General features: G+C 47.0%; 1 protein-coding gene across 1 annotated transcript; it reads left to right on the top strand.

The window, feature by feature from the left end:
• The first annotated feature begins 97 nt into the window (after nt 1–97).
• INTS1 (integrator complex subunit 1) lies at nt 98–26,872 on the top strand. The gene is made up of 46 exons (XM_042864441.1): nt 98–533; nt 1,572–1,768; nt 2,036–2,173; nt 2,268–2,427; nt 2,663–2,768; nt 3,031–3,217; nt 3,342–3,487; nt 3,748–3,889; nt 4,213–4,389; nt 4,601–4,709; nt 5,246–5,366; nt 5,604–5,681; nt 6,095–6,252; nt 6,883–6,979; nt 7,372–7,463; nt 7,736–7,796; nt 8,104–8,301; nt 8,504–8,633; nt 8,814–8,993; nt 9,084–9,233; nt 9,770–9,949; nt 10,143–10,247; nt 11,154–11,321; nt 11,667–11,778; nt 12,213–12,374; nt 13,178–13,324; nt 13,730–13,828; nt 14,104–14,228; nt 14,928–15,182; nt 15,871–16,030; nt 16,517–16,657; nt 17,041–17,221; nt 17,305–17,428; nt 17,945–18,063; nt 19,100–19,187; nt 19,675–19,901; nt 20,853–20,976; nt 21,458–21,591; nt 21,989–22,181; nt 22,449–22,576; nt 23,411–23,523; nt 24,057–24,170; nt 24,986–25,056; nt 25,577–25,668; nt 25,785–25,894; nt 26,318–26,872. Exons 1-46 carry the CDS (start codon nt 98–100, stop codon nt 26,431–26,433), a joined length of 6,651 nt encoding a protein of 2,216 aa, XP_042720375.1. The 3' UTR covers nt 26,434–26,872.
• The last annotated feature ends 998 nt before the right edge of the window (nt 26,873–27,870 follow it).

The raw sequence follows: 27,870 nt of genomic DNA, 5'->3' as shown, positions 1-27,870 counted from the left end.
CGCTTCGCTTCCGCCTTTAGGACGGGGGCGGGGGGAACTTCTGCTTCCGGGTCGCGAGGGCGGTGTGCCGGCGTCGGTGTCCGCGCCGTGCGGCACCATGAACCGACCGAAGGCGGCGGCCGTGCGGCGGCCCAGCGCCGCGCCCAAGCCCTCCGGTGAGTCTGAGGCCGCGCCCGAGAGGCCGGGGCGGGGGCCGTCCCGTTTGCCGTCGCGGTCCCCATCACGGTTGTCGTCCGTTGCAGCTCACCCGCCGCCGGGAGACTTCATCGCGCTGGGCTCCAAGGGTCAGGGCGGCGATGGCAAGGCCGCCGTCGCTCTGCTGAAGCCGGCGCCCGCCGGGCTGCCCTCGGAGCGCAAACGGGACGCGGCCGCCGCGCTGTCGGGCCCCGCGGGGCTGGGCGGGCTGAGCAAGCGGCCTAAGCTGTCTGCTACGCCGCCCCTCAGCGCCCTGGGACGCCTGGCTGAGGCGGCCGTGGCGGAGAAGCGGGCCATCTCGCCCTCCATCAAGGAGCCGTCCGTCATCCCCATCGAAGGTAAGGGCCGGCTGTGCGCCGTCGCAGCAGGGCGCAGCCTCGGCTTGGGGTTCGGTTTGCAGGAAGCCTTTCCCTTAGCCCATGCGGTGCCTTTCGTGTGCTGTCTTAAGGCTTTCCCGTGCTGGATAGGGGGCCAAAGTCACAGTTTCATCACCTTGTCTTCTTTGTTCGTGTTGGGTTGTGTTCATCTTGTCTGAAAAATTTAATAGGAAAAACACCACAGAGGGGCTAAAGGTATGCAGATTGTAGAGTCGGCATCATTAAGGTTGGATAAGATCTCAGAGATCACCTCGTCCAACTGTCAGCTCATCCCCACCACGACACCAGGCCACGTCCCTCAGTGCCACATGCATGTGTTTATTAAGTGCCTCCAAGGATGGCAGCTCCACCAGCTCCCTGGGCAGACTTGCCAGTGCCTCACCACTCCTGAGAGAGGAAAGTTTGTTGCTAATATTAACCCTGACCCTCCCATGGCACAGCTTAAGGCTGTCACCTGTCCTGCTGTCACTGTTACCTGCAAGCAGAGGCTGACCTCCGTCTTGCTACAGCTTCCTTTCAGGTGGTTGCTGCTGCCCCGTCCCTGGAGTGTTCAAGGCCAGGTTGGATGGGGCCCTGGGCAGCCTGGTCTGGTATTAAATGTGGAGGTTGGTGGCCCTGCATGTGGCAGGGAGGGTTGGAGATTCATGATCCTTGAGGTCCCTTCCAACCCGGGCCATTCTGTGATTCTGTGGTTGTAGAGAGCCTTCTCCAGAGTGAACAATCCCAGTTCCCTCAGCCTCTCCCTGCAAGACTTGTGTTTCAGATCCTTCACAGCTTCCTTGCCCTTTTCTTACATGCTCCAGGGCCTCAGTCAGTCTTGTGTTAGGAGTCCTGTCACATCCCACCTGCAAGAGAAAGGAAGGGATGGCCCAAAACCGAGCACAGTATTTGAGGTGTGGATCCATGTTTTGCTTTCCTGGCGGCTGATCCTGGCAGCGTGTCAGGGCAGGTTGTTTTGCATGAGGGTAAAAACTGGTGCCTGTGTGTTGGTTGTTGCAGTTGTGCCCACGGTGCTGCTGGATGAAATTGAGGCAGCAGAGGCGGAAGGTAACGACGACCGCATTGAGGGAGTGCTGTGTGGAGCGGCCAAGCAGCTGAAAATGAACCGAGCCAAACCTGATACCACGCTGTACCTGAGCCTCATGTACCTGGCGAAAATCAAACCAAATATATTTGCCACTGAAGGAGTTATTGAGGTGAGAGCTGTGTCACACGGGGACTCCTGGGCTTCCTGAAGCATCTGACTGTATGTTTCTGAAGTATAATTCTGGGGTTCCTGCCACATCATGGGTAGGATTGTAGCTGCTGTCTGGCCAGAAAGTAGTTAGCATGCCTTTGTAAATACTGCAGTTCTGTGGCAAGTTACTGAGATGTGTAGCTTTTTTTTCCTAAAGCTTTTCTGTATGATTTTTGGGTATGTAACTTAAATTTTTTGTTTGTTTTTTTTTCATATAATTTTCCAGGCATTGTGTAGCCTGCTCCGAAGAGATGCCTCTATTAATTTCAAAGCTAAAGGGAATAGCCTTGTGTCTGTCTTGGCCTGCAACCTTCTCATGGCAGCTTACGAAGAGGATGAGAACTGGCCAGAGATCTTTGTCAAGGTTGTTGAACAAAGGGTGTTTCTGCTGGGCTGAGGCAAGTTGTATGAAAAAGTTTGAGTGTGGTTTGTGTTCTCTGCTGCTTTCTTTCCTATAGGTTTACATTGAGGACTCCCTTGGAGAGCGCATCTGGGTGGACAGCCCTCACTGCAAGACATTTGTGGATAACATCCAAACTGCTTTTAACACAAAGATGCCTCCTAAGAGCATGCTCTTGCATGGGGAAGTTGGTCGTAGTGGTGGGGACATTAGTGCTGGTAAGTGGATGTTTGAAAAACATTAGCAAGGACTTACAAACAGATGTGAGCAGTGTGTTACTTGATGGAGTCCTCTAGAGCTGATATTGAGTTTCTGGCATTGCTTTTCCCTTCTTTGCTGCCCTTCATTTTGAGGGCAAGCAGCGAAAGACTCGAATAATGTGCTTGTATGTGTGAGTGATAAGCAGTGGCAAGAGTTGTCTCCTGATGTGTGCTTTGTGCTGATCTCTCATAGGAAGTAGCCCACACCCTTCCATGACAGAGGAGGAAGACAGCCAGAGTGAGCTGCTGATTGCAGAGGAGAAAATGAGCCCAGAACAGGAGGGCCAGCTCATGCCCAGGTAAAGTGCTTTCCTTCCCTGGCACAGCCATGTGACACATCTGCCTGTGCTCACCCACTCCTGAAGTGCTGTGGCAGAGCTCCCTCTCTGCACGAGCTGTCCCACAACACTTGCTAGAGAACATTGAATGTCAGGAGAAATGAGTAGATTTGTTTTTGTAGTCTTTACCGTGAACAAGAAAGAATGCTGATCTCTGGACACAGTGAAGCATGACAGAGCTGGCTTGGGAGAAAGTGAATAAAATGCAGTTTGTATGGCCCAGGTACGACGACCTTGCAGAGAGTGTGGAGGAGTACGTTCTGGACATGCTGCGGGATCAGCTCAACCGGCGCCAGCCCATGGATAACGTGTCCAGAAACCTCCTTCGTCTGCTGACAGCAACTTGTGGCTACAAAGAGGTGCGACAGATGGCTGTGCAAAGGCTGGAGATGTGGCTGCAGAATCCAAAGGTGAGGATGGAGACTGCTGGACCTCAAATTTTTTGGACCTGGTCTGAAATTCAGCCAGTAAGGCGAGTTCCATTTCTGTTCTGTGTTGGCCGGTGGCTGCAGTTCTCCCGTTCTTCCTCTGCAGTTGACCAAGCCAGCGCAGGACTTGCTCATGTCTGTTTGCATGAACTGCAACACTCACAGCTCAGAGGACATGGAAGTTATCTCCAACCTGATCAAAATTCGTCTCAAGCCAAAGGTCCTTCTCAACCACTACATGCTGTGTGTCAGGTGAGTGAGTGACTCCGTGTGGATGATGTGCCCAGGGCCTTGGCTCTGGATGGGCTTACTAAATATCTGCTTTGGCCATGGGAGATTGGGTCACATTCACACGAAATTCATTGGTGTGGAAACCCTTCAGTAATCCTTTAGCATCTCTGAACACACCTACTGCACCTCCTTTAGTTTTGTGTATTAAACGCTTCAAAGAAAAATCAGAACATGAATCTAGCTGAAGACTAAGCTTACAAACCTCTGGTCTTCCCTTGCAGAGAGCTGCTGAATGCACACAGGGATAACCTGGGAACTACGATTAAGTTTGTGATCTTCAACGAACTTTCAAATGCAAGGAATCCCAACAACATGCAGATCCTGTATACTGTTCTTCAGCACAGCTCAGAGCAAGCGCCAAAGGTAGGCGTAGCATCTTGTGTGACCACTGGTGGGCCCAGATCCCTGCCTGCGAGTTTTAGCTGAACTGTGTCTCAAATGAAATCTTCCCACAGGCAGCTGTGTGTGTGTATCATACTGTTTTGAGATCACCTTGTTTAACTTGTTATGCATAAATGTGTATGAGCATCTTTTGGCTCCCACATTCAGAGCGACCAGACTTGTGGCGATGAAATGTCATTAGAGACACATATTATAGCTCACAGGCGTCTGAATGACAAACAATATGCTTTTTGTTTTGTAATTGCTGATGTTTGCAGTGCACTGACAGTCCTGTTTTCCCTCAGTACCTAGCAATGGTGTTCCAGGATCTTTTGACTACTAAGGATGATTACCTGCGGGCTTCGCGGGCGCTGCTGCGAGAGATCATCAAACAAACAAAACACGAAATCAACTTCCAGGCCTTCTGCCTGGGCCTCATGCAGGAACGAAAGGAGGCCCAGTATGCAGAAATGGAATTCAAGGTAGCACTTTGCTTGCTCCATGGGTGGTACCAGGGGTGTGCTGGGCTTTTCTGTGTCTGGTCTTTTTCCCCTGTTATTTGGGTGACTCAGTATTGTGTCTTGCAATTCATAGCAGATCTTCCATATTCCGTTTCCAGACAGTCACGACTTTATCTTTTTATGATGGAACACTTCAGAAGATGGCTGTAATTTGGTTCTCTTTTGTTTTCAGGAGCGGTTTGTCATCCACATAACTGATCTTCTAGCTGTCTCCATGATGCTTGGTATCACAGCCCAGGTGAAAGAGGCTGGAATTGCCTGGGACAAAGGAGAGAAAAAGAGTAAGCATAAAAACCTAGCTTCCTTCTGAAGATGGGTATTTTGTTAGATATCTCCAGGCAGTGCTGGGACTGAGTTACAGCTAGAATTAGAAAGAAATGTATGCCAGTGTTCTGAATACAGGTATGGGGCTGATGCTGTTATCCCACGACCAAGAGAACTGTATGTAGATGTGGCATTTGCATGTTGGCTGAATAGATGGGTGCCTTTTGTGGGACAAGGTCACGTCTGGGGGGGGGCAGCAGTAAGGATCACCAAGTACATGTTTCTGAGGTGGCAGAGCTTTTGGGATAGCACTGAAGTGACTGCTGAGATGTCTTCTCATGGTCTTTACTCCTCTGTAACATTTTGGGATTTTGTTGCAGCGTGCATCAGAAAGTGAAGCACGTGTGCTGTCAGTGTTGGGATGCTAAAGACTCTGACTTCTTAATGTTCAGAGCATTGGTTTCTACCTGCTCTTGAAGTGTCTGCCTTCTCCTGCTTTGCTCTGGATGGCATTCTTGTATGTGTGTAGATTTGTAATCTGACTGTCTTTCAGACTTGGAAGTGCTGCGCTCTTTCCAGAACCAAATTGCTGCTATCCAACGAGATGCTGTCTGGTGGCTTCATACAGTTGTTCCCTCTATCAGCAAGCTGGCTCCAAAGGACTATGTGCACTGGTAAGAGAGTTACTTGGGAACCTACTGTGCGTATCCAGTCCCTTTCCCAAATGGCACATTGTAAAGGCCCTTGCATGTGTCCTTTGGAAATTCCTTGTGACAGGTTATCTGATCACAGATGATTCTTGTGGACCCCTTGTTATCCTGTCTGATGTCTTTTCCCTGTGGAAAATGAACTCTTGAATGTGTTGTTGAGACTCACACGGATCGTGTTTACTGTCCTCTCCGTTCTGACAGCCTCCACAAGGTGCTTTTCACAGAGCAGCCGGAGACCTACTACAAGTGGGACAACTGGCCCCCTGAGAGCGACCGCAAGTGAGTGCACACTCTGTCAGTAGCTGGGTACACAGGCAGAGCTGCTGTAGCTAGGGGCAAAGGAACTGGTGTTTTCTGGCGCAGTTGCTCCGGTCTCCCTGCTCTTCTTGATTCTTTTTCCCTGTGCCAAGCTGTTCTGTATCTTAATGCTGTAATGGTGAGAAGGACAGCCCTGTACTGGTGTAATGCTAGGGAGCTCAGACTCGCACAGACTGAAGTGCAGAGGTACAAAGCAACACAAGCGATTTGTTTCAGATAGTTGCATTTGGACCTGGAGACCAGGAAAATGGTTGGAAGCTAAACTGTGCTTTATTTTCTGCTCAGGTGAGCTGTAGGGTCTGTGGAGGGTTTCAGCAGAGGGTTTCGTGCTGCTGTCGAGAGAAGCACAGTTGATTGTCTGTTGTCTCATGCAGCTTCTTCCTTCGCCTGTGCTCTGAGGTGCCCATCCTCGAGGACACGCTGATGCGGATCCTTGTGATTGGTTTGTCCCGGGACCTTCCTCTTGGCCCTGCAGATGCCATGGAGCTTGCTGACCACTTGGTGAAGCGTGCTGCAGCTGTGCAAGCAGATGGTGAGACTGTACAGAGCTCCAGCCAGCAAGTGGTTCCTTCTGGCTGTGTCTGCTCAGCACCGCTCAGAGCTGAGGCAGCTCCTGCCGTATTCCAAAGAGCCTCTGCATCGCTCAGACGTGTTTTAATCTTGATGGCAAAGCATTTGGCTCACAGCCAGCTGTATATTGCTGTTGCTTTCTCACTGGAGCAGATTCTTATTTTCTCCTACCGTTTCTGCCCGTTACTCGTCATCAGTCATTGGGGTGTCTGGGAAATACTGGTTTTGGTGAGGATGAGAGGCTGTGATTTGCCACCCAGAGATTTGAGTTACCACTTCTAAATCCAATTCAGTCCGTTATCCAGACAAGGAAATGAGCAGAAATTTTTAGGCCGTTCAGAAGTGTTGGAAGTTAAAGAAATTAACCCACGTGTTCTGCGGTCTTCTCATTTATGTCTCAGTACCATTATGGCTTGTTTTAAGTGTTGCTGCTTTTTGAGTTGTGGTTTTTTAATGCTGTAATATCATGAGAACAAGACCACAATGACATAGTTGCTTGAAGCTGAATTTTTGTTGCTTTGTTGGTTTTCTTGAAGGACTTTCAGCAAGGTAGACTGGTCAATAACTTGCTTTGTTTTTTCCTCTCCCCCAGATGTCGAGGTTCTCAGGGTAGAGAGAATCCAGCTGATTGATGCTGTCTTAAATCTGTGCACTTATCACCACCCAGAAAATATTCAGTTACCCCCAGGGTAAGGCTTATCACATAGATAATCTCAGTGTGATCTAGTTCATTTTCACTTTACAACTGGCAGTTCTAGTTCACAGATTTCAGGATGCTTTTTCCAGTTACAATTTTTAGTAATGAAATCCCAGAGAAATCTTTTCAATGTTGTGCACTGGTGAGAATTTCTCCTAGGCAAAGGTAGTTCTGAGTCACAGAATGGACTTTTCTTTGCAAGAACTCTGGTCTTTCTGCTCTAGAAATGTTCAGCTGAACTCTGCTGTCACACTTGCAAGAGATTTCATTTTTTCCTGGAAACTACTGAACTGGTGTTGCCAAATCCAAACAGTGTATGATTAAGTAGAACAGTTTTGTAGTGGCTTTCAGTAACCAAATTGTATCTATTGATGGCTTTTGTAGGTACCAGCCTCCAAATCTAGCTATTTCTACCCTGTACTGGAAGGCCTGGCCTCTCCTGCTTGTAGTGGCTGCATTCAATCCTGAAAACATTGGTGAGTGTGAGCATTTTCCTGGGTACCAGTTCTGCTGCAACAACTGGCTAAGGGGCTTGCAAGTTTGCTGTGGTGCATGCTCCTCGTGTGTGTGAGAATAAACAGTGAGGGGGTTTCGACTGGCATGTGACTGGAGTCAGTGTCTGTGCCCTGAATGTGGTGGGATGTTCCACAGTAAGCTTGTCTCTCCATGACTTGGATTGTGATAGAATCTCTGTAAAAGCTCTGACTTTTTCCTGTTTTCCTGAATACCTTTCTCTTCTATGCTGTAGGTCTGGCTGCATGGGAGGAGTACCCCTCTCTAAAGATGCTCATGGAAATGGTCATGACAAAGTTAGTACGTCTAGATCCCTCTATAAATTGAGTGTTTCTGAATTCAGCTTGTGTCTATTGGCTTCTTCCATTTAGTGGAGCTGGCAGTAGTGCTGCTGTTTGAGTGGGAAAGGAGTTTTCCCCCAGGAGAACATAACCAGCAAGGGATGACTGTGATGTAAATTTGCTGAAAGGTTCTCAGTCTCCCTGGCACTGTTGGGAAGGTGCCTTTTTTTGTGTGTGTGTTTTCCCTAATAACATGGGGACATTCTTGTTTCGTAAGTCTTAAATGGAGCAAGATAACTGGTCTTTTTGCTTGTTTTCTCAGTAATTACTCCTATCCTCAATGTACCTTGACGGATGAGGAGACACGCACAGAGATGATTAATCGTGAGCTTCAAATCTCCCAGAGGGAAAAACAGGAGATCCTTGCATTTGAGGGTCATCTGGCTGCCGCATCCACAAAACAAACCATCACAGAGAGCAGCAGCCTCTTGCTATCCCAGCTGACAAGTCTGGACCCTCAGTGAGTACCCTTGTACTCTGTTGGTATTGGGAAATCCCAGTTAATCCTGGTCAGGGACTCCTGCTGCTACTAAGGAGGTTGGTGGGGGTAGGACATGTAGGATACGTGTTGCAACTTGTATGTAGTCTTCATGCACTGCTGAACTGGCTGATCACAATGAAAGTGTGCCTTGTATGTGATTAACCTCTTGTTTCTCTGGCAGGGGCCCTCCACGCAGGCCTCCACCGCATGTCCTGGAGCAGGTGAAAAGCCTGAACCAGTCTCTTCGCTTGGGCCACCTCCTGTGTCGAAGTCGTCATCCCGACTTTCTTCTCAACATCATTCAAAGACAGGTGAGCTCCACGGATGGATTGGCAAAATTAGGATCTGATCTCTTCTCTCTAAAGCTTAAGCAGAGTGAGGGACAGGAGGGAGCTGAGCGTGGTGCAGGAGAGGGTGGCTTATTGCTCATGAAATGATTAGTGCTGTGGCAATGTTCTGCTGATCCTGCGTTGTCATTCCCTGCTTCATAGGCTTCATCGCAGTCAATGCCATGGCTGGCAGATCTGGTTCAATCCAGTGAAGGCTCCTTGGATGTCTTACCTGTGCAGTGCCTTTGTGAATTCTTGCTTCATGATGCTGCTGATGAGTCGACCTCAGGTGAAGAAGAGGAGGAGGGTGAGAGTAAAGAGCAGCGTGCCAAGAAACGCCAGGTGAGTGGTCCGTGGGGCTCAGTTCTGTTACCTGCTTTCAGTGTATCCTGGATTTGTTTTCACTGGAAAGGCCAACTTCTCGCTCCACAGAGACAACAGAAACAAAGGCAGCTGCTTGGACGGTTGCAAGACTTGCTTTTGGGTCCCAAGGCAGATGAACAGACAACCTGTGAGGTGCTTGACTATTTCCTGCGACGCCTGAGTTCCTCCCAGGTGGCTTCACGGGTCCTGGCCATGAAGGTGAGCAAAAGAAAAATCTTTTCAACTGGGGCTTATCAGAAGCTGAGGGTTGAGAGCAGTATTTTGTGTCATCCTTCTTGGCTAACTCATCTCGATCTGCAGGCCCCATCAAATGCACTTGTGCTTCCTGCTGCTCAGAATCTTCTCTGTCCAACAGCCAAGTAGTACCATTTTAAGATAAAGCTGGATTTTGCTGTTTCCTGTGAAGTTCACGTGTAGACTCAGCAGATTGTGAAGTACAAGGAGTAATTGGCAGCAGCTGTTTTCTGTGGGGAGTGTAAATTAGTAAATGCCTGGTGCTCTAGAGCACAGTCAAGGCAGGCAGAATTGCAGAGTTTGAGATTATGCTTACAGAGGACTGAAACTTTAAGCAGGGTAGCTGTCAAGCAAACAAGTTACATGTTGGAGGTTGTGTGCGTGGCAGTTGGATCACTCCCTGATGTCTGAAGCTTGTTTCTCTTCTACTCACTAGTATGAAACTGGTGGGTCCAGCTGTGGCCTCATACGCACAGGCTGTGTTTGTGTGATTTCTGCAGGGCTTGTCTTTGGTGCTATCAGAAGGAGGACTGCGGGATGGAGAGGAGAAAGATCACCCCATGGAAGAAGACTCTGGTGATTCTGAACTGCTGCAGGGTTATCAGTGGCTACTGAGAGACCTCCCAAGGCTGCCACTGTTTGACAGCGTTAGAGCAACAACAGCTGTTGCCTTGCAGCAGGTAGGTGTTACCTGGAAGGGATAAGTGACCAGCTCCTGGGCAAATATTCTTTATCCTGCTCATGCTAAAACAGATCTGAGCAAACTGTGTGGCTGTGGTGTTGTCATTTTTATATTCTCACAGAAGAGCATACTTTCTGCTGGTGCTTCTTTTCATCACTTCCTGATCTCTAATGAGAACCGTGTCATTCTAGGCCATCCACATGGAGACAGATCCCCAGACCATCAGTGCTTACCTGGTGTACCTCTCCCAACATGCCCCCGTGGAGGAGCAGGGACAGCATAATGACCTTGCTCTGGTGAGAGACAGGGTTGCAAAGACAGAGGGATTGCATGGGGAGCCCTGATGTGTTGAACTTGTTGCCCAGGGCAGTGGTGGCTTGCTGTACCAGCAGGATGGGGTTTTTGGGAGCATGTGAAATTGATAACTGCGTGGTTGTGTTTCTGGATATGTGATGGAGGGCGGCTTGTGTGTTTGGTTTCATATTCAAACAGAAAATCAGAGTCACGATCTCTAGTCTAGCAGTCTGTCTCAGATAGTATGGGGAATGCAAGAGCAGATAGCGTTTTGAAGGGAATGTCACCATCTGGCAGCATTTCTCAAGTAAGCAGGTGTTAAACCTGCATGTATCTGGAGAGAGAATGGAAAGTCAGGAACCTTAGTGGTGGAATATTCACTCTTCTGTAACTGAAATTGAATTTCTGACTCTTTTTTTTTTTTTTTTCCCTTGTTCAAGTCTGGTGATTTTGGGATGGTTGGCTTGTATACAGTGGTTATTCATTGTTCCCTGGGTGCTTTCTTCATTGCTTTGTAAGTCCACTGACCAACATCCTTTGTAACAGTCTTCTAGGGGCTCACTTGCATGGATCTAGAGATTCAAAGGCTCTTTCTGCTTTTTGTAGATCCTTTTAAATATATGGGTGTTGCTAAATGTTCAGAGAAACACCGTTCTTACTATGCAAATACTGGTAAATGCTCCCTTTTCATGGGATGCGTTAGAAAGCATCTGTGCTACAACTTGGGAGCCTGTAAGTTTTCACTTGGTCTTTGTAATTTGATGATTCCTGTCCTGGCTACATGTGTTGGTCTCCAGAATCACGTTAACTGGGCTGATGATGGAAAACTGGAGGATGCAGCTTAGTAAGGCAGGAGGTTCTGTCTGTGTTCCTTTTGTAAAGACCTCACAGATGTGTTTCTCTTGCAGGACGTAGCCCGGCTCATAGTGGAGCGCTCCACCATCATGTCTCACCTCTTCTCCAAGCTGTCATACTGTGCTGAGTCAGATGCAGTACTTGTTGCTCTTCTCTCCATCTTCTCTCGCTACATCAAATGCATGCGCCAGAGTAAGGAGGGCGAGGAGGTGTACAGATGGGTGAGTTCCTCCCTACCTTTCGTAGGCAGGTAGAAGAATGTTAACACAAAATGTGCCTGTGTGGGCTGCTGAAAATGTAGAAGCTGTGTCTGTTCAAAAATTTCCTGATCTGAGAATAGTTAGAGGTTGATGTAGTACCAAAAGTGTGTGTGTGTGTATACATAAACATCATTTTGTTTTCCTTATCTTCTTTTGCCACTGTTGGAGATACTGGGGCTAGGTTGAACTTAGGTCTGAGCAGACTTGTCCATTCTTATAGTTTCCTTTCACCTGCTTCTCACAGTACTCATTTTCTGTTCTTTCCCCACCATTGCTCATCTGTTTGTTTTTCTCCTTTTTTCCCAGTCAGAGTCACAGGATCAGGTATTCCTTCGTTGGACTAGTGGTGAAACAGCCACTATGCATATCCTTGTGGTGCATGCCATGGTCATTCTCCTGACACTAGGGCCACCTCAAGGTTAGTAACTGTACTCAGATTTGTTCAAGGGCTGCTGGGCTGCACAGAGAGCCTCTATCTGTGTAACAGGTTAGGTCAGTGCTAATTCTACCCACAGTTGTCCTTCGCAACACTTGCTAACAGCTGTAGTATTCTAATAGATGTTGCTGCACTGAGTGAAGGATTTGCAGGCTGATTTGCTGCCTTCTGCAGAGAGCAGAAAGTATCGGAATGGTGTGTCCTTCCCTGCTAAACAAGGACTTCAAGGATTATTGTGGGATGAGAACTGGGCACTCAAATACACACAGGTCACATTTCCATTTGATAGTGTTTATTCCTAAGTTGTTTCTAGCCTTTGAGCAAGAAAGGGTTTTGGTGGATTGATTTGTACAGGGAAGGATAGAATATTCTAGGTCCTTATGTTCATAACAAAGATTTTTGTGTCTGCTTTTAAGCAGGGGATGGTGATTTTTACACATTATTGGATATATGGTTCCCGGAGAAAAAGCCCCTTCCTACTGCTTTTCTGGTTGACACCTCAGAGGAGGCCTTGCTGCTCCCCGACTGGCTAAAGCTGCGCATGATCCGTTCTGAGGTCCCACGGCTCGTGGATGCAGGTGAGCTTGTGGGATGTTTGCTGGTGTTTCAGACCCTCCTGTAGGGAAGGTAGTCTGCTCTGCTCAGTTCTTCTGTGCATCCAACTACGTGGGTGCTTTTATCAGAGCAGACCTTGCAGTGAGCTGCTTTTGTGTGCAGCTGAGTGACAGTTACTATTACTTCTAAAGCAGGGGAGAGCTTGTACAGCTTCTGTGTTTTCTGTGTGCTTTAAAGGAAACAGGTGTCTGTTATTTGGATACTATCTACACTATAACAATTCAGCTCGAATTAAAGTACGCAATCACCAGACACTAGGCACAGCTTTGCTTCTATAGGATGTGGTGTGCTTGCAATGTGGAGAGCAGTGGCTGAAGAATGCAAGCTGTATCTGTAGTTACTTCTGTCCTTGCACAGCTTATCAGTGCTGTCTTTTCTTCCTGGTGTTCAGAGCTTTGTCCCTTTCTTGCTAATTAAATGACAGCTCTCTGTAGCCAGTGATTGAATTATTCAATAACTCCTGCCTGCAGCCATTAACAGAGAGGGTGGAAGTTTTTTTCTTAATATGGATGATTGAGTTCCTGAGGTTTTGATCAAATTAAACAGGAGATCAAATTAGTCAGTGAGTGAATTAACTGAAAGATGCAGTAAGAAGGCAGTGATTTGCAGAGCAGCGTAGGCAGCAGTCAGACTTCTGACTTTAGGCTCTCTGCAGTCCTGTCATTAATGTGTTGCTTGGTCCAGCCAAAAGTACAATACCAGGTAATAAAGATGACCCTCTGTAAGCAATTTGGTGATCTGGGAACTCGGTGCTTTTGTATTTCAGCCCTGCAGGACCTGGAACCACAGCAGCTGCTTCTCTTTGTTCAGTCCTTTGGAATCCCAGTTTCCAGCATGAGCAAACTCCTGCAGTACCTGGATCAAGCAGTATCTCATGACCCACAGACACTGGAGCAGAACATTATGGACAAGAGTAAGAGCTTTGTTGAGATTAACTAGGCGTTTTACTTTGTCTTAAACAGTCATTGTGAGTACATCCCATGACTTCCTTGTGTAAAACCCAAACTAGTTCACTGGGCTCTGTGGCAGCTGCTTTGGTGGCTCGTTGCCTCTGTCGAGACCACCCTAGTTCTTGTCTAGATGGCCCTTGACTCTATTTCCTGAAGAAGAGAAGGGTTTTTCTGAACTGGATTGTACAAAGTATGAATAGTCTGGAGGCTCAACTGTAAAAGAAACAGGCCTCATTTGCATCATGTTTACGAAGTCCAAATGAACAGCAGAATGTCTCCTCTGTGGTAGCTACACAAGCAACAACCAATTCTGTAGTGCTTTACTGAAGAGGGAGAAGTAACGTATTCATATCTTGTCCTTTTTTCAGACTACATGGCTCACCTTGTGGAGGTTCAGCACGAAAGAGGAGCGACAGGAGGCCAGACTTTCCACTCCCTGCTCACAGCCTCCTTACCAGCCCGCCGAGGTACTGTCCAGGATAGCTTAAACTTCAGAATATCCAAGTTGTCTTTCAAATGTCTTTGCTGCTCGAGGGAGGAATTCCAGTATTATTGGAGTTCTTCTATAGTTACTTGTTCTGAGTAGTATGGAAAAGCAGGTATTGCTTTGCCTTGAGGGAAAAGCTACTGGATTTCTCAGTACCTAGAGACAGGGAAGCTGAAGATGATTCAGTACTGGGGCTGCAGATGCTACTTATCATAACAATATTTTCCTTTCTTTTTTTTTTTATTCTTACTACAGACAGTGCTGAGACTGCAAAGTCAAAATCTAGCCCTGAGAGCAATCAAGGCCAGAGCCGAATCCGGGCCTTAAGCCAGGTTCGGGTTCTGGGCCCAGAAGATGATCTAGCAGGCATCTTCCTGCAGGTACTGGTATAGCCTCGAGCTGGTTGTCCATCACCTCCTTTCCTGCAGCATCTTTGCAAAATCTGTATTGTTTATTTGCCTCTTTTGCTCCATTCTTCCTGCAGTGTTTGTAGGCAGGGAATAGGAGAGCCCTGCAGTAAGGCTGTGCTCTTACAGTCTGGTGGAGTTGATGTTGGATGGACTTGTTTTTTCACGTAGTCTGAACATGATGTGGCTTTTGATCACGCCTAATGCTGTCAGTGCCTGCTAGCACGTTACCATCTCTGCATCTTGTTTGTTCTGTGTATAGTGCCTTTCGTGTCAGCAGTGCATGGAGGATTTGTGAAATGCTCACAGGGCCTTGGCAACAAAGCTGTATGCAAACAGCCTTTGTGCTTTGGCATGTCTGCTAGCAGAGCCTTCCTCTCTCTGTTGACTTCAAAACAAACCTTCAGGGAATTAATTGGACAAATTGATCGCCTCTATTTGGGTAGTGCAGTGATCCCCCATGGTGTCAGTGTTGACAGTCGGGTTGGTTTTGCATAGGTGCTGTTCCTGTAGCAGGCACTAGAATATTGAAAAAGCTGTATCAAGGTTCTAGTTGGTTCACAGTCAGTCTGATCATACAAGGTAGATTGATCCTCTGCCTCGGGGTACTTTGTGGTATGGAAAGTCCTTTCATTTGCTTTCATAGACATATTCTGTTCTGCATCCTACCAGCTTTTCCCAATAAATCCAGACCCACGGTGGCAGAATTCAAACCTGCGCCCACTTGCCCTGGCGTTACAGCAGGCCCTGGGGCAGGAGCTGGCTCAAATCCGCCAGGGAAACACACAGGTGACCGGGATCACAGCACAACTTCTGCAGGCAGTAGCTGCACTGATGAACTCACCACACAGTGGTGCACTGGTGATGGCTATGCATCGTAACCACTTCATCTCCTGCCCACTGATGCGCCAGCTGCACCAGTATCAGGTGAGTGGTGCTGGACAAGAATCTCCGTAGCACTGAACAAAGTAGGCTGGGGAGGAAACTAAATCTGCTGTGCATCTACTCTGTTGTGTGCAGATTTTCTACCTGTGTAATGCTAAAAACACAGCCTGGGAGCATAACACAAAGGGACTTAAGTTGTCTGAACATAAGACAGCTGAATGCACATTGGCCACGTTAGCCTAGCACTGCTGAGTTGGGGCTTACCTTCAGGGCTAGGTGAACCTGAAGCAATATCGTAACTGTGGCACCGTGGGTTTGCAGCTGTGAGTCCCCTGTTTTGGAATCTCCAGTCTGTGCTGTTGTGTAGCATGGACATGTCTTGTAAGCCAGAGCATCTGCAGACAGTTTATGAAAGGAAGCCTTTAATTCCTTAAAGAGAACTTCAGGGCAGGCTAAGAGTTACCAGTAAAATATCTCATTCCTTTCATGGTGGAAGAAGGCACAAAGCTACCCTTAATTATGCTTAGAGAGGTATTTTGTTTGTGACTGATGTTTTCTGCCTTGCGTTTCCATATTAGAGGCTGTTGCCTTGATTTCAGTGAGGTATGGTCCATCAGAATTGGTGTACTCTATGTATTCATGGCACTGTGTGCCACTGTCTGCCCCTTCTGCTATCTTTGTTTTATTCTTGAAGTGTGTGTAAGAAGGTGTCTTTTGCTGCTCTCCCCAGCGCTGCATGCCACAAGACACTGCCTTCTCCTCCCTCTTCTTCAAAGTCCTCATGCAGATACTGCAGTGGTTGGACAACCCTGCAGTGGAAGATGGTCCTCTGCGTGCTCAGCTGAAGGGTTTTGCTGTGCAGTACTCCTCAAGGCACAGGATCAGTGACGGTACTGGCATTGTGCAGCTTGTGGGGTTCTGAGTGGACCAAGTGGGTTCAGAAAGGGACAGAAACAAAGCTAGTTTGCAGTAGACATTTGTTAGCATCTGAGTAAGCAGAGCAGATTTCTCAGGGAAAACTTCCATTTGCTCAGGTAAGGAATCCCATACTAGCTGTAGACCTGGAAGATGAGCATGCAAGAATGCTCATGGAACAAGGTCATGTCATGACTTGTAGTTATTGTCATCTGCCATCTGTTGGGAAGAGACTGTCACCGAGAGCTTCATCAGGGAAATGAGTTTGTGGTTATAGAGTGTTCTCTTAATCCACATTGTCCCTGAGAGCTGTCAAGAGCTGCAGAGGGAGTAGAATGACAGTGGGATGTTGTGGGTGTGTATGTTTGAGTAGTTGTGTGCCACTACAACATGGTGCCTCTGTGGAAGAGAGACCTGGTGTTGCCTGTCCCTCAGATGCCAACGCTGTAATTTCTTTGCAGTTCGAGGTGGTTTCTTGCACCTCACGGAAGCTCTGACTTTCCGTCATGACCCTGATTTGATCAGCTCCACAGTACGTGCCATTATTGCAACCCTGAAATCAGGAGAGAAGGGTAATGTGGAGCCAGAGCTCATCAGCAAAGGTATGACTGTCTTCCTGCTCTCCTCTCTATCGCAGCAGCAGGTTGAAATTCCAGCACAGTGAGGGAGTACCTCATAGATAGGCAGTGGGAAGCAGGAAAATGCAAACTGATCTAAATGTGGCCTATTTTATATCCTCCTTTCCCTGTGCTGGTATGTGGGTTTGTCAGCTGTGACCTAGGACTGACTTACAGCAAACTGTCAGTTTCTGCTAACCTAATAAGAAATAGAAGTCTGCTATTCCAGATAGAAATGGTTTCTCTCTTCCTTACTGAGCCAGTCTCCGAGGAATTCTGAACTGATTGATTGCCTTCATGAGACACTTAGAGCGTTTCATAGCTTTGACCACACATTGAGGTTAGTGACATCTCTTTACCTCTGCTAGTCCTTCAGGGCCTGATTGAAACTCACTCTCCGTACTTGGAGGAACTCCTCACAGTCCTCTTCTCAGCTACTGTTGAGACTCCTGCCAGATTTCCTGCCATGAAACCAATTGCTGTGGTGAGCTCCTTGTTGCTCCAGGACAAGGAAGAGACAACGGTGAAGAAAGAGCTGGATAGTTGCAGGTGAGCCTATGCAACGATGGGAACTCAGTGGGAGGTCTGGTTTCCTGGCATCACCTCTGATACTGGCTTTGTTTTCTCTGCAGTACCGAAGCTGCTTGGCTGGGGCCATCCTCTGGCCTTTTGAATGACTGGCTGGAGATGTTGGACCCAGAGGTGATCAGCAGCTGCCCTGATCTCCAGCAGAAACTACTGTTCTCCTGGAACAAGGTAAGAGTTGTTGGGTAGAGAGACTGCTGTGCTAAAACCACCTTTGTGGGGTGCTGACCTACACCGTGAAAAAAGGTTATGGTGGAGTTTTATGTTTTGCCACATGTTACCATAACTGTTTGAGAGCAGCACAGTCTGACTAACATAGAGATTCTGGTGCATCCTTCTCAGTACGAAGCACATTTTCATCTTATCTTCGTATTTCTTCAGCCCTGTTCTTTTCAGGACTTCAAAGAGTGTTACAGACACAATGTAGTCCCATAATAGCCTAGCACTCTGTGTTTTCATGTGTATTTTTGAAGACAATTAAGTAGCCTGCCCAGAAGTGCTATACCAAAGCTAAGGCTAAAGCTGAATGTCATGACTTCTGCCATGTTTTAAACAGAACTGCAGTTCAAATCCTCAATCCACGTGTTCTGTTCTGTGCTGTCTGCTTGCTTGGATTGCCATCATCATCTCTTGTGTCCACCTAACAGCAAGAATCTGTTCATACATCTCGATTTTTGGTCCTTTCAGGCAGGATCCCAGGTGCCCTCCTTCCGCCCGTATCTCTTGGCTCTCCTCACTCATCAGTCTAGCTGGACTACGCTGCACCAGTGCATCAAGCTTCTGCTTTGCAGAAACCGAGAGCAGAGGTGAGTCTTAGTGGTGGGGTTTTTTTGAGCCTAGCAGAGTTTTGAGTTGGGCAATTTGCTGTCTTAGAGAACAATCAGAAGCTGCGAACAAGAGCTGCTGAGTTCCGCGGTGCGTGTGCCAAGAGATGTAGCTCAGCCAAAAACAGGCTTTGCGAGAAGGATGCTGATTTCAGTCATGCTGATTTGTGTACCTTGATTTAAATATTACCTGCTGCTTGATGGAAAGAGCACATAAAGATTTGGCTGTGTTTTAAATAGGAAATACTAATCATTTAGGTAATCCATCTAGCATTGCCCTTGTTGATAATCTTTATGAACGTGGGGACTGAAAGATGGCTTGGGTGGCCAACCAAAGGGAGTCTGTGTGCCTGGGCAGGCTCTGCTGGATCCACTGCTTGTACTAAACTCCATTACCAGTCTTTCTCTAGCCCAGTTCTGATCTTGGGAGCTCCCTAGCTCTCAGCTCCTGTATGTTGCTCTCAGATACTGGAGTTTTACTGCAGTAGTACTATCTTGCTTACATTTCTTACACTTGCAGACCAGAATGCACTAACAGCTAGTAAGTAGTGAGGCAGGGCATGATTAAACTAACAGTATTTCTAAAGCCAGCAGTATTTGTTTCCTGCAATTTCTTTATTGATTTGCTCACTAACAATTTAATTTCTGCAATCCAGGATAGCAGGCAGGATGTTCTGCACACTGCAACATGAAGATCACTGGTCGTCTTGCATCAACTGTAATGTTTGTGACAGACTTTTGGCCTTGTGGTGCATGGCTGCGCAGCCACTGTACTGTTGTTGAATGCCATTTGTTGGGCACCATACCTGTGTTGTGCTTACTGCAACAAATATTTAGTCATAATCTGGGAACAGAACCAAGCCCCTTCTTGGGACTTAATGGATCCTATTTTTACATCTTGCAGATGTTTTTCCTTCACAGTACTTGTGATGTTTAGAGACAGTACCACGTGTTTGCATGCTGCCTGAGGGCTGCATTGACTCTAATTGCAAATCTGTCTTCTTTTGTCTTCTGGCAGGTTTGATCCAACTGCTTCGTTGGATTTCTTGTGGGCCTGTATTCATATCCCTCGGATCTGGCAGGGAAGGGACCAAAGAACTCCTCAGGTAGTGGTTCAGTTCTTCCAAGTTTCCTGTCTGGATGGAGTGAGAGGTGCTTCTTTCATATTGCATGACTTGTCACGGCCAAGAGGCAACTGAAGTGATACAGGTGCAGTGTGCCAAATTTGCTGCCTGTACCTCAGCTGGTTGCCTAGCTGCTCTACTCCATTATATATTACAATGGCAGTTTTGGGTTCAGAAAGCTCATTTGAGCACACATAAGTTTGCCCCCTTGACATTTCCTCTGCAGCTCCTGCAGAGTTGCTACAATATCTATTAAAGATCTAGTCAGAAAGCTACAGCAATGAGCAAGCTAAAACCCAGCGTGGGATAATTCCCACTTTGCCATGAAAAGGCAGTTTTAATCTCTTTTTGAGTTTCCACATTACTTAAGTCTCATCTTAAGAGATGCTCCTGTCTGTCTGGGGGAAGTGTGACTAGAACTAAGGATCTAGGGATTCAGCTGGGATTAATTTTGTGTTCTGCATTGCAGAAGCGCCGTGAGGAATTTGTGCTCCATCTAAAGGCATCAGAATTGATCAGCATGGTGGAGCTGATCCTGGCTGAAGCAGAAACCAGATACCAGAACACAGAAGAGGCTTCCTGCACGCTCATCCAGTCTCGACTGCCCCTGTTGCTCAGTTGTTCTCACGGGGACCTTGAGAGCATGAAGAAAGTAACAGAGTATTTGACCAGCTGCATCCAGCAGTGGGGTAGCAGGTGGGGTCGCAAATGAAAACTGCTCTAATTGTAGTTACTTGGGCACAGGCAGCCAGGTAATGATGAGACTTGACAGCACGTCTTCATTAGCAAGTGTTCTAGAGCCCATATAACAAGTGCTTCCCACACATTATCTTCCCAGACGTTTTAGGAGAGTAAAATGTCACTCTGAAGTGTTACTAGAACCAAGAAGGTCACCTTAAAAGTGAAATTGCAGGGCATGTTTTCTTTCAGGAATTTTGGCATAAGATGTTCAACATTCCTTTTTTTTTTTTTTTTTGTCGTAAGTCAGCTGTTGTTCTTAATTACCAGTTCCTAATGTAGAATTTCTTGTCTACTCATGCCTTGAATCATTGCTTATAATGCAATGTGCTGATCATTATGATTGTTTTCTAGCAGCTGTGTTAGCACTGTTGGGAAAGCAGCAGATAGTGTCTTTGTGTCAGTGGAGCAAACTGACCTAATTTTAACTTCATTTATGGTAATAGAAAAGATGCCTCATAATTTCAGTTGCTACTGCATGGTGATGCATCTCAGGCAGGTGTGCTAATTGTGAACAGGCCAGTCTGAATAGTTGCACTTCTGACTTACTTTTTTGAGCTGTTGCTGACCATGAGTACTACATAGAGGAATTCTGCTCACTGGAGATGGAAGCAGGCTTTCCTGTCCTATATCCAAGGGTCACTATGTAACCCATTTTCTAACTCCAGCACTGGAAACGGCCTCACGGTGGATCCCTGTAGATCATGGATCCCTGTGGACTGTGCATGTTTTGAGAGCAGTTCAAAAACAAACACAGGCTGAATAAACACTCTTCAGATTAGTGGTGACTGCTATGCAAAGTTGTTTATCACATACACAAGAAAACTTTTAATAATCTGATGGGTCTGTGATGTTTGCTGGTTGAGCTAAAGAAGTAACCAGAGGCTCTCCTCTCCCCTTTTCTTCCAGCTCTGTGGGAAAATGCTGCCAGGACCTTCTGCTTCAGATATACCTGCAGCTACCCGAGCAACTTGTGCCTCTGCCTGAGATGCTTCTCACCAGTGAAGGAGCCAGAGACAGCAGCACTTGCAAGGTAAATAAAGGAGCTCAGAAAAGCCTCTTTTTCCAATTGTGCACCTAGGGCGAATGCTATGTGGAGGCTCTGACTAAAAGGAGAGAACTAGAGAGTGCTGGTTGGGTCATTTTGGTTTCTTAACTTCACTCTTCAGTTGCCCCTTCCCTGCCTTCACCTTCAGGAGCAGAGTTTAGGTATGATTTGTTTTTCATTGTCTCTCTAGAAAATACTTTAAGCTCTGATTATATAAATTTCTGTGTGCCAAAGGCTTCTGTAAAGCGCAAGTGTGCAGGAATGTGATCCTGCTTTGATGTCTGTAGGGACCGTGGACTTCAGATCCTGTGCCAGCTGGAATGCTGCATCTGCTTGCAGGTTCTACCTGGGAATAATTTCTGTTAACCTCATCTGTAGTTGGAAAGTATTTGAGAAATGCTCCTGAAGAGCCACAGGCTTGCTTGTGCTTTAAACTTAACTATTTACTCACTACTTCTCTTTCTAGCTTGATGCCCTGGTTCACAGATTCATTAACCTCCTTGCAGACACCAGTGACTCCAAGTCATCAGAAAGCCGTGTGTGGGATGCCAACATGGCATGCAGGAAGCTAGCTGTAGCTCATCCTATCCTCCTTCTCAGGTACTGCTCTCTCCTTTCACCATCCATAAGACTGAGTTGACTGAAAAGCATCAACCTTTGCCATAGGACTGGGGGGCAGGTTTGGAGCAGTCATGTAGATTGTGCAGAATCTGCGTTCGTTTATGAAACCTAGAAGAAAGGGCAGCAAAGCCATGTCTTTTATAAGGAGGCAGCACTGGTTTTGGCTCCTTGTTTGTTAGGAAACAATCCTCATAGAACTGCAGCCTACAGGACAGAAAATGGGTGGGAAATGGTGACTGCTGATTTCATGGATACTGGGGTCAAACCCAAAACCTTGGGAGAGTTTGAGGGACACTTAAAGCCACTGGGATGTAACAACATGCAATTCTATTTAGGAAGAGGCTAGAGCTGGATGTTCTTCTGTTTGGTGTTTCAGGCACTTGCCGATGATTGCAGCTCTGCTACACGGCCGTGTTCACCTCAATTTCCAGGAGTTCAGGCAGCAGAACCACTTGACCTTCTTCATCCACGTCCTGGGGATCCTGGAGCTGCTTCAGCCGCAGGTCTTCCAGAATGAGCACCAGGCGGCACTATGGGACTGCCTGCTCTCCTTCATCCGTCTGCTGTTGGTAGGCGAAGTCCTTCCTGCGCGTTGTGTGCGGGCTGCCAGCCGCTAGAGGGAGAAGCTAATGTAACACGTGGCCAGCCCAACGTTCTGCTATAGGGAGGGAGAACCTTGGTGTATCTTAAGAGCCAAAACATGTATAGAGTACGTTGGAGACATTATAACAGGGGAGGCCAGTGACCAGTAATCTAATTCCTGGGCGCCGGAGGTGCAGGATGGAGCAATGAATCATTGCTGTTTTTGTTAACTCATCATCCCTACCCTTTCTCAGAACTACAGGAAATCCTCACGACACCTGGCTGCTTTCATCAGCAAATATGTCCAGTTTATCCAGAAGTACATCACGTGCAATGCACAAGCAGCTGTCTCCTTCTTGCAGAAGCACTCGGATCCTCTACAGTAAGCTTTTTAGTCCAGTTAGCCCAGTTAGTTCATGGAGAGATTGCTCAGGCAGGGTGCCATGAAATAATCAGGGGAGGGGACAGCAAGATAATGTGACAACAGTTGTTAATGTGGCACTTTTCACCCTTGCTTGCTTAAATGTCTATTGATATGAACAGCATGTCCCTTTTTATAGCTGAAAACCAAACCTGACAAAGTTGGGTGATAATCTGAACTCACATAATGAATTAAATGCCCTGATAAGGTATTGCAGTGCTCTGCAGTCACTTCTGGAGAGCCAGCAGCAGAGTCTTTACCTAGAGCAATAACAGCAATAACAGCAGGATCACAGCTGCAGATACAAGGACAAACTTATTTGAGTACTAATAGGTCATTCTGAAAGTAATGCCTCCTATTTATTTCCACACACTGCCTCACTGTGCTCACATCCACTGTGTGGTCTCCATAAATGTTCAGAAATCATCAATCAATGGGTGCTGTTTTTTCCACATGGAGAAGTTCTGTTCCTCCCCTTTGCTTCATCTGCACTTCCATGTCAGATGCCATTTTGCCAGACTGCCCCTCTACTGCCATCTGTCACACAGCAACAACATGTAACAGAAAACTGGCAGAAAGCTCACCCTCTACTGCCATACCACCAACATCCATCTCTGATATTGCAGGCCAGCATAATGAAATGGAAGGCATTAATTTTGGAGCAACCCCTGTAGTTAACACCTGAATGGGAAAAAATCTTGCTTCTGAGAAACTGCTTCTACCATGTTTAATTTATGTGCTGTTAGTTCTCCTCGTGCCTTTACTTCTATTTAAACATGCCATCTGTTCCACCAGTGACCTGTCATCAGACAACAGTGACCTAGCAATGCTGAAGTCCCTCCTGGCTGGGCTGAGTCTGCCTAGTAAGAGCAGCATCTTGGACAGAGGCTCTGAAGAAGAGAAGGATGGTGAGTCTGACTAGGATGCAAGAGTAATTCTAGCTGGCAAACCTGCAACGCTTCGTGGAGTGCAGATGTTTTTGTGTGCTAAATGCAGTGTTTCTCCTACTCCTAGTGAAAGGTGTTTAGAATGGGGAGTGGCACTTGTATGCTCCGCTGTTTGAAAGCGGTATCTGGAATGGGTCAGCTTGTTTTGCTGTCAGTGGTACCACTACTGGTGCAGAAGAAAAGCTTTCAGGGTGATTTTCATTACTGTGGATTTTACATTCCAAAGCCTCGCTTCAGGATCAACCTGTCAGGAGACCCTAGGGTACATTCTCTTCTCTTTGCAGCTTGTGTGTGATGACTATTCGGTATTAAATAGTGTTAGGAAGGTTTGTTTTCTTTACATCAGCAAGGGCTACCAAGAGGTGCAGTGAGATGGGAGGCTGTGAGAGCTGGGAGGCATTGCTGCTGAGCTGATGGCTTGTAAGGAACACTGGATTTGTCTCCCTGTTAAAAGTGTAGACTGTCAAAAGTGACCTGTTGTCATTCTGTACCAGATGAAGCGGCAGCTGGCTCACTCCCCCTTGTCAGTGTGTCTCTCTTCACTCCTCTCACACCAGCTGAAATGGCCCCATACATGAAGAGGCTCTCTCGAGGCCAAACAGTTGAGGGTAAGTGCCAGAACATTGGGCAAATGCAGCCACGTGCCAACATTCCTCAGCTGTCAGCTACAGGTTTGTTTCCTAGAAGTCTCCAGCAGTTAGGATGTGGTTTTGTTTTGGATGCCTTGTCTGTAACTTTCTGTGGTTCTGTGACAGAGGCTTCCTGTGATGCTGTGTCACTTAGTACAGCAGTGCTTCAACTGCTTCTTCTTTCAGGTATCTTGAAGGTGCTCTGGGAATTTGCATGAGTAACTCATGGAGTGTTACAGTCCACGTTCAGCTAGCACTGATCCAGTGACTCTGCTCTGGAGCACTGACAGGAGTGCCATTTTATTTAATACAGTAAAAATACCAAACTGATTAGAAGCATGATTTTGTTTGAAATCCCTAATGACCTTCACGAAGGAAAATCACGTTTACCTGGCATATGGCAACAACATGCTGCTTCTCCTGAAGTGTTCTGAAATCACAAGTGTCCAGTGTTCATATCAGACATAAGCTGTGGTATTGGGGTGACAGTTGTCCTTCCACCCTAGAGACTGGTGGAAGAAAAAAGTACTCTGGAGTTGAAACATCATGCCCCACTCCACTCCTTCCCCTGCCCATGTTGTGACCGTGCTGGTGACCCCTGCTTGGGCAGTTTGAGATATGTTGATATAGCATGTGAGCTGCCTGTTCTCATCCTTCCTTTTCCAATAACTGTCTTTATTACTCTAGCTCTGTGTGCAAGTAGTAAAACTTGACTGGCTGGGAGGCTGCGTTTGTAGGTCCTTTGCTGAATCAGTGAATTTCAGTCATTCCTTTTAACGTGTGTCTTCCACCAGACATTTTGGAGGTGCTGACAGACATTGATGAGATGTCCAGACGGAGGCCAGAAATTCTTTCCTTTTTTGCTGTGAGTATGACATCTCTAAATGCCACTGAAAGTCAAAGATTCTGTTCACTAGAGTGTGTTGTACAGCCAGCTTAATTGCTTTTCTTACTCTGCTTTTGGGGGGAAGGTGGTGTTACATTTCCCCTAAGATGCTGCACTTTCCATTAGGCTTTCTGACAGCAGGCAGTACGTACCTTCCTACTGTCTTCACTCCATTGCATAACAGTTCCATCATCCCCTTGAACTTCTCTGTATATCTGAGGAAGTAGTAACCTTCTGTCCCCTTTACAATAATGGGACTAGGAGAAAGCAGAACAGCTCCCTAAAAAAAAACACACAGGAGTGCAAGGAAAATTCCTATACACCATAAGATGACAGAAGGGTGCTTTAAAGCATTCAAAACAGGATAATCCTTATTACAGAGAGATTTCCTGTCTCGGCCAGTACCTGCTGGATCGATGCTGGAGGGGTAGTAATGCAAGTCTGCACAGTTCTGATCCTTATATGGCCCTGTGATCCTTATTTATGCCTCTTCTCTCAGACAAACCTACAGAAGCTGATGAGCTCATCAGAGGAGTCCTGCCGAAATCTGGCCTTTAGCCTGGCTTTGCGCTCCATTCAGAACAACCCCAGGTGAGGACCGTGGGGACTCAGGATATTGTGAGTCACTGAGGGGCACTGGCTGCCCACTGTGCGTGGCTGCTGATGGTGAACTGGGCTGCACTGATGCTGAGATGTTTTATTTCTAGCATTGCTGCAGACTTCCTTCCTACCTTCATGTACTGCCTTGGCAGCCGAGACTTTGAGGTGGTGCAGACAGCATTGAGGAACCTGCCTGAGTACACCCTCCTTTGCCAAGGTAAATCAGTATCTGCCTGCTCTGGGTACATGCTTGGTGGCCTTGCAAAAGTCAAAACTGAGCTCCTGTTATGAAAGCAGCTTCCTCGGGAAGTTGCTAGGAGTCAGCATTGCTTAGAATAGTCTGTCAAACATGTCAGTCATCTGTATCAATGCTGCTTCGGTCTGAGCATCACAGAGAGGAGACTTGCCATAGAGATAAGGGAGGTTTCCTTGAAACAGATTTGCTCCTTTACGATCTTCCTCTCTGAGTTGTGATCCCTCACGCAATCCCAAACCCTCAGGGCCATTACAGGGTGAATTATGCCCTGTTCAGTCATAACAGAAGGAGGAAGGTCTTGCACGGCTACAAGCATTCATCCAGGTGTTCACTGGCAGATTGCTGCTCTCAGGCCGCTCCTCACACTGTGTTTCTCTTTGACAGAGCACGCTGCAGTGTTACTGCACAGGGCCTTCCTGGTGGGGATGTACAGCCAGATCGACACCAGCTCTCAAATCTCGGAAGCCTTGAAGGTCCTGCACATGGAGGCCACAATCTGAACACGTGGGTCTGGGAGCCTCGCTTTCAGTGGAATTGAACTGGACCCAACAGCTGCATTGAGGCCCTGTAAGAAGGCACTGTATTTCAACCAATGTCCTGAAGGATCAAAGAGATGATGTCACAGGCCACAGCAAGAGCAGGAAGGGGCAAGGACAGATCTGTCTGGCTAAGTTGCCATTACTGTCAGGAAAAAATCTCCTGAATATTGTGCCAAACAGGGACCAGTTTTGTCATGGAGTCTTAGGGCAGTGGCTGACACTTATTTTGTGCTGTTTTTTGTTTTGTTTTGTTTTTCCTCCAAGAGGGCAGAGCTGCTGGGAGAGCAGAAGGAAGTTTTGGCCCTTTCAGTTGAAGTCTCTGCACTTCATGCTGGAAAAAAAACGTGGATATGTGCAGGGGGAGAGACCATTTAATGTTTTGGTGTTTGTTTTTTTTTTAGAGGGGGCGCCGCCGGCGAGGGGGGTTGGTGGGTGAAGTCATTCTTTTTTCCTCCAATTAAAATTCTTTGTTTCCATTGTGCCTTTTTGTGCTGCCATTGGTGTAGCCTGACAACCTTCTCACCCTGTTCTTCATTGTCTTGTTATTCTAGATACAGCTTCTCTGAAAGACCTGTCTGTGTGGCCAAATGTATGCAGAGCCCTGCAGTGTCTGATGCACAGACTCAGATGTGAACGACCCAAATCATTTATTACAAGTTCTCACATCCCTTATATGCCTTCAAAAGTTTTCTGTTTCTAGCTTTCCCATCCTCTTTGGTATCTGCCAGTTTCTCCCTGTGATTCTTCTCCTAGTCCTTGTCTGCTGATCGATGTGGTTGTTTACTGCCAGCTGTCATGGGAGAACAGAAAAGGTGGTGGCTTCCATCCCTCTGCTGCGGAGAATTCACTGCCCATTTCATAGTCTTACTCTATTCACTGGCTTGCTTTCACATCACTTGTCTCTTTCCCTCTTGTGAGAGACAGTTGTAACCTCGTGGGGGGCAAGATGAAGAAGTATTGTCCATTCTTGCAGACAAGAAATGCTATGACTGAATGCTTATGCTCTATGAATTGCTTGCTTTGCAGAGAATTGGAGGAGAAAAGGGAGAGAGATGAACTTCCCAACCACTGTTAAGTAGCCTCGCCTTGCCTTTAAATAGATTAGAGCTATTGCTTAAGGATGCAACATGCTTTCTTCCTCAGCAGCATCTGCTTCGTATCCAGAGCCACTACTGTGGCAATTAGTTAGATATAAATTATGTGGAGGAACAGCTGAAGAAGATCAAGTCAGTGAAATGGTTTTCCTGAGGGGCTCAATGACAGCAGGATTAACGCCTGTCTAAAGGGTTCCCAGTGAGATTACTGGCTCCTCTCGCTGTAGTCTCTTATCAGGCATCATTAAAACACTGCTCAGTTTGTCAGAGCAGGGAAGTATTTCTCTTGGTGCTGCTGTGTGCC

Source organism: Lagopus leucura, unplaced genomic scaffold (assembly GCF_019238085.1).
Source record: "Lagopus leucura isolate 7727_CA_CO unplaced genomic scaffold, USGS_WTPT01 Super-Scaffold_760, whole genome shotgun sequence".
Classification (NCBI taxonomy): domain Eukaryota; kingdom Metazoa; phylum Chordata; class Aves; order Galliformes; family Phasianidae; genus Lagopus; species Lagopus leucura.
This window is presented reverse-complemented; position numbering and strand designations above follow the sequence as displayed.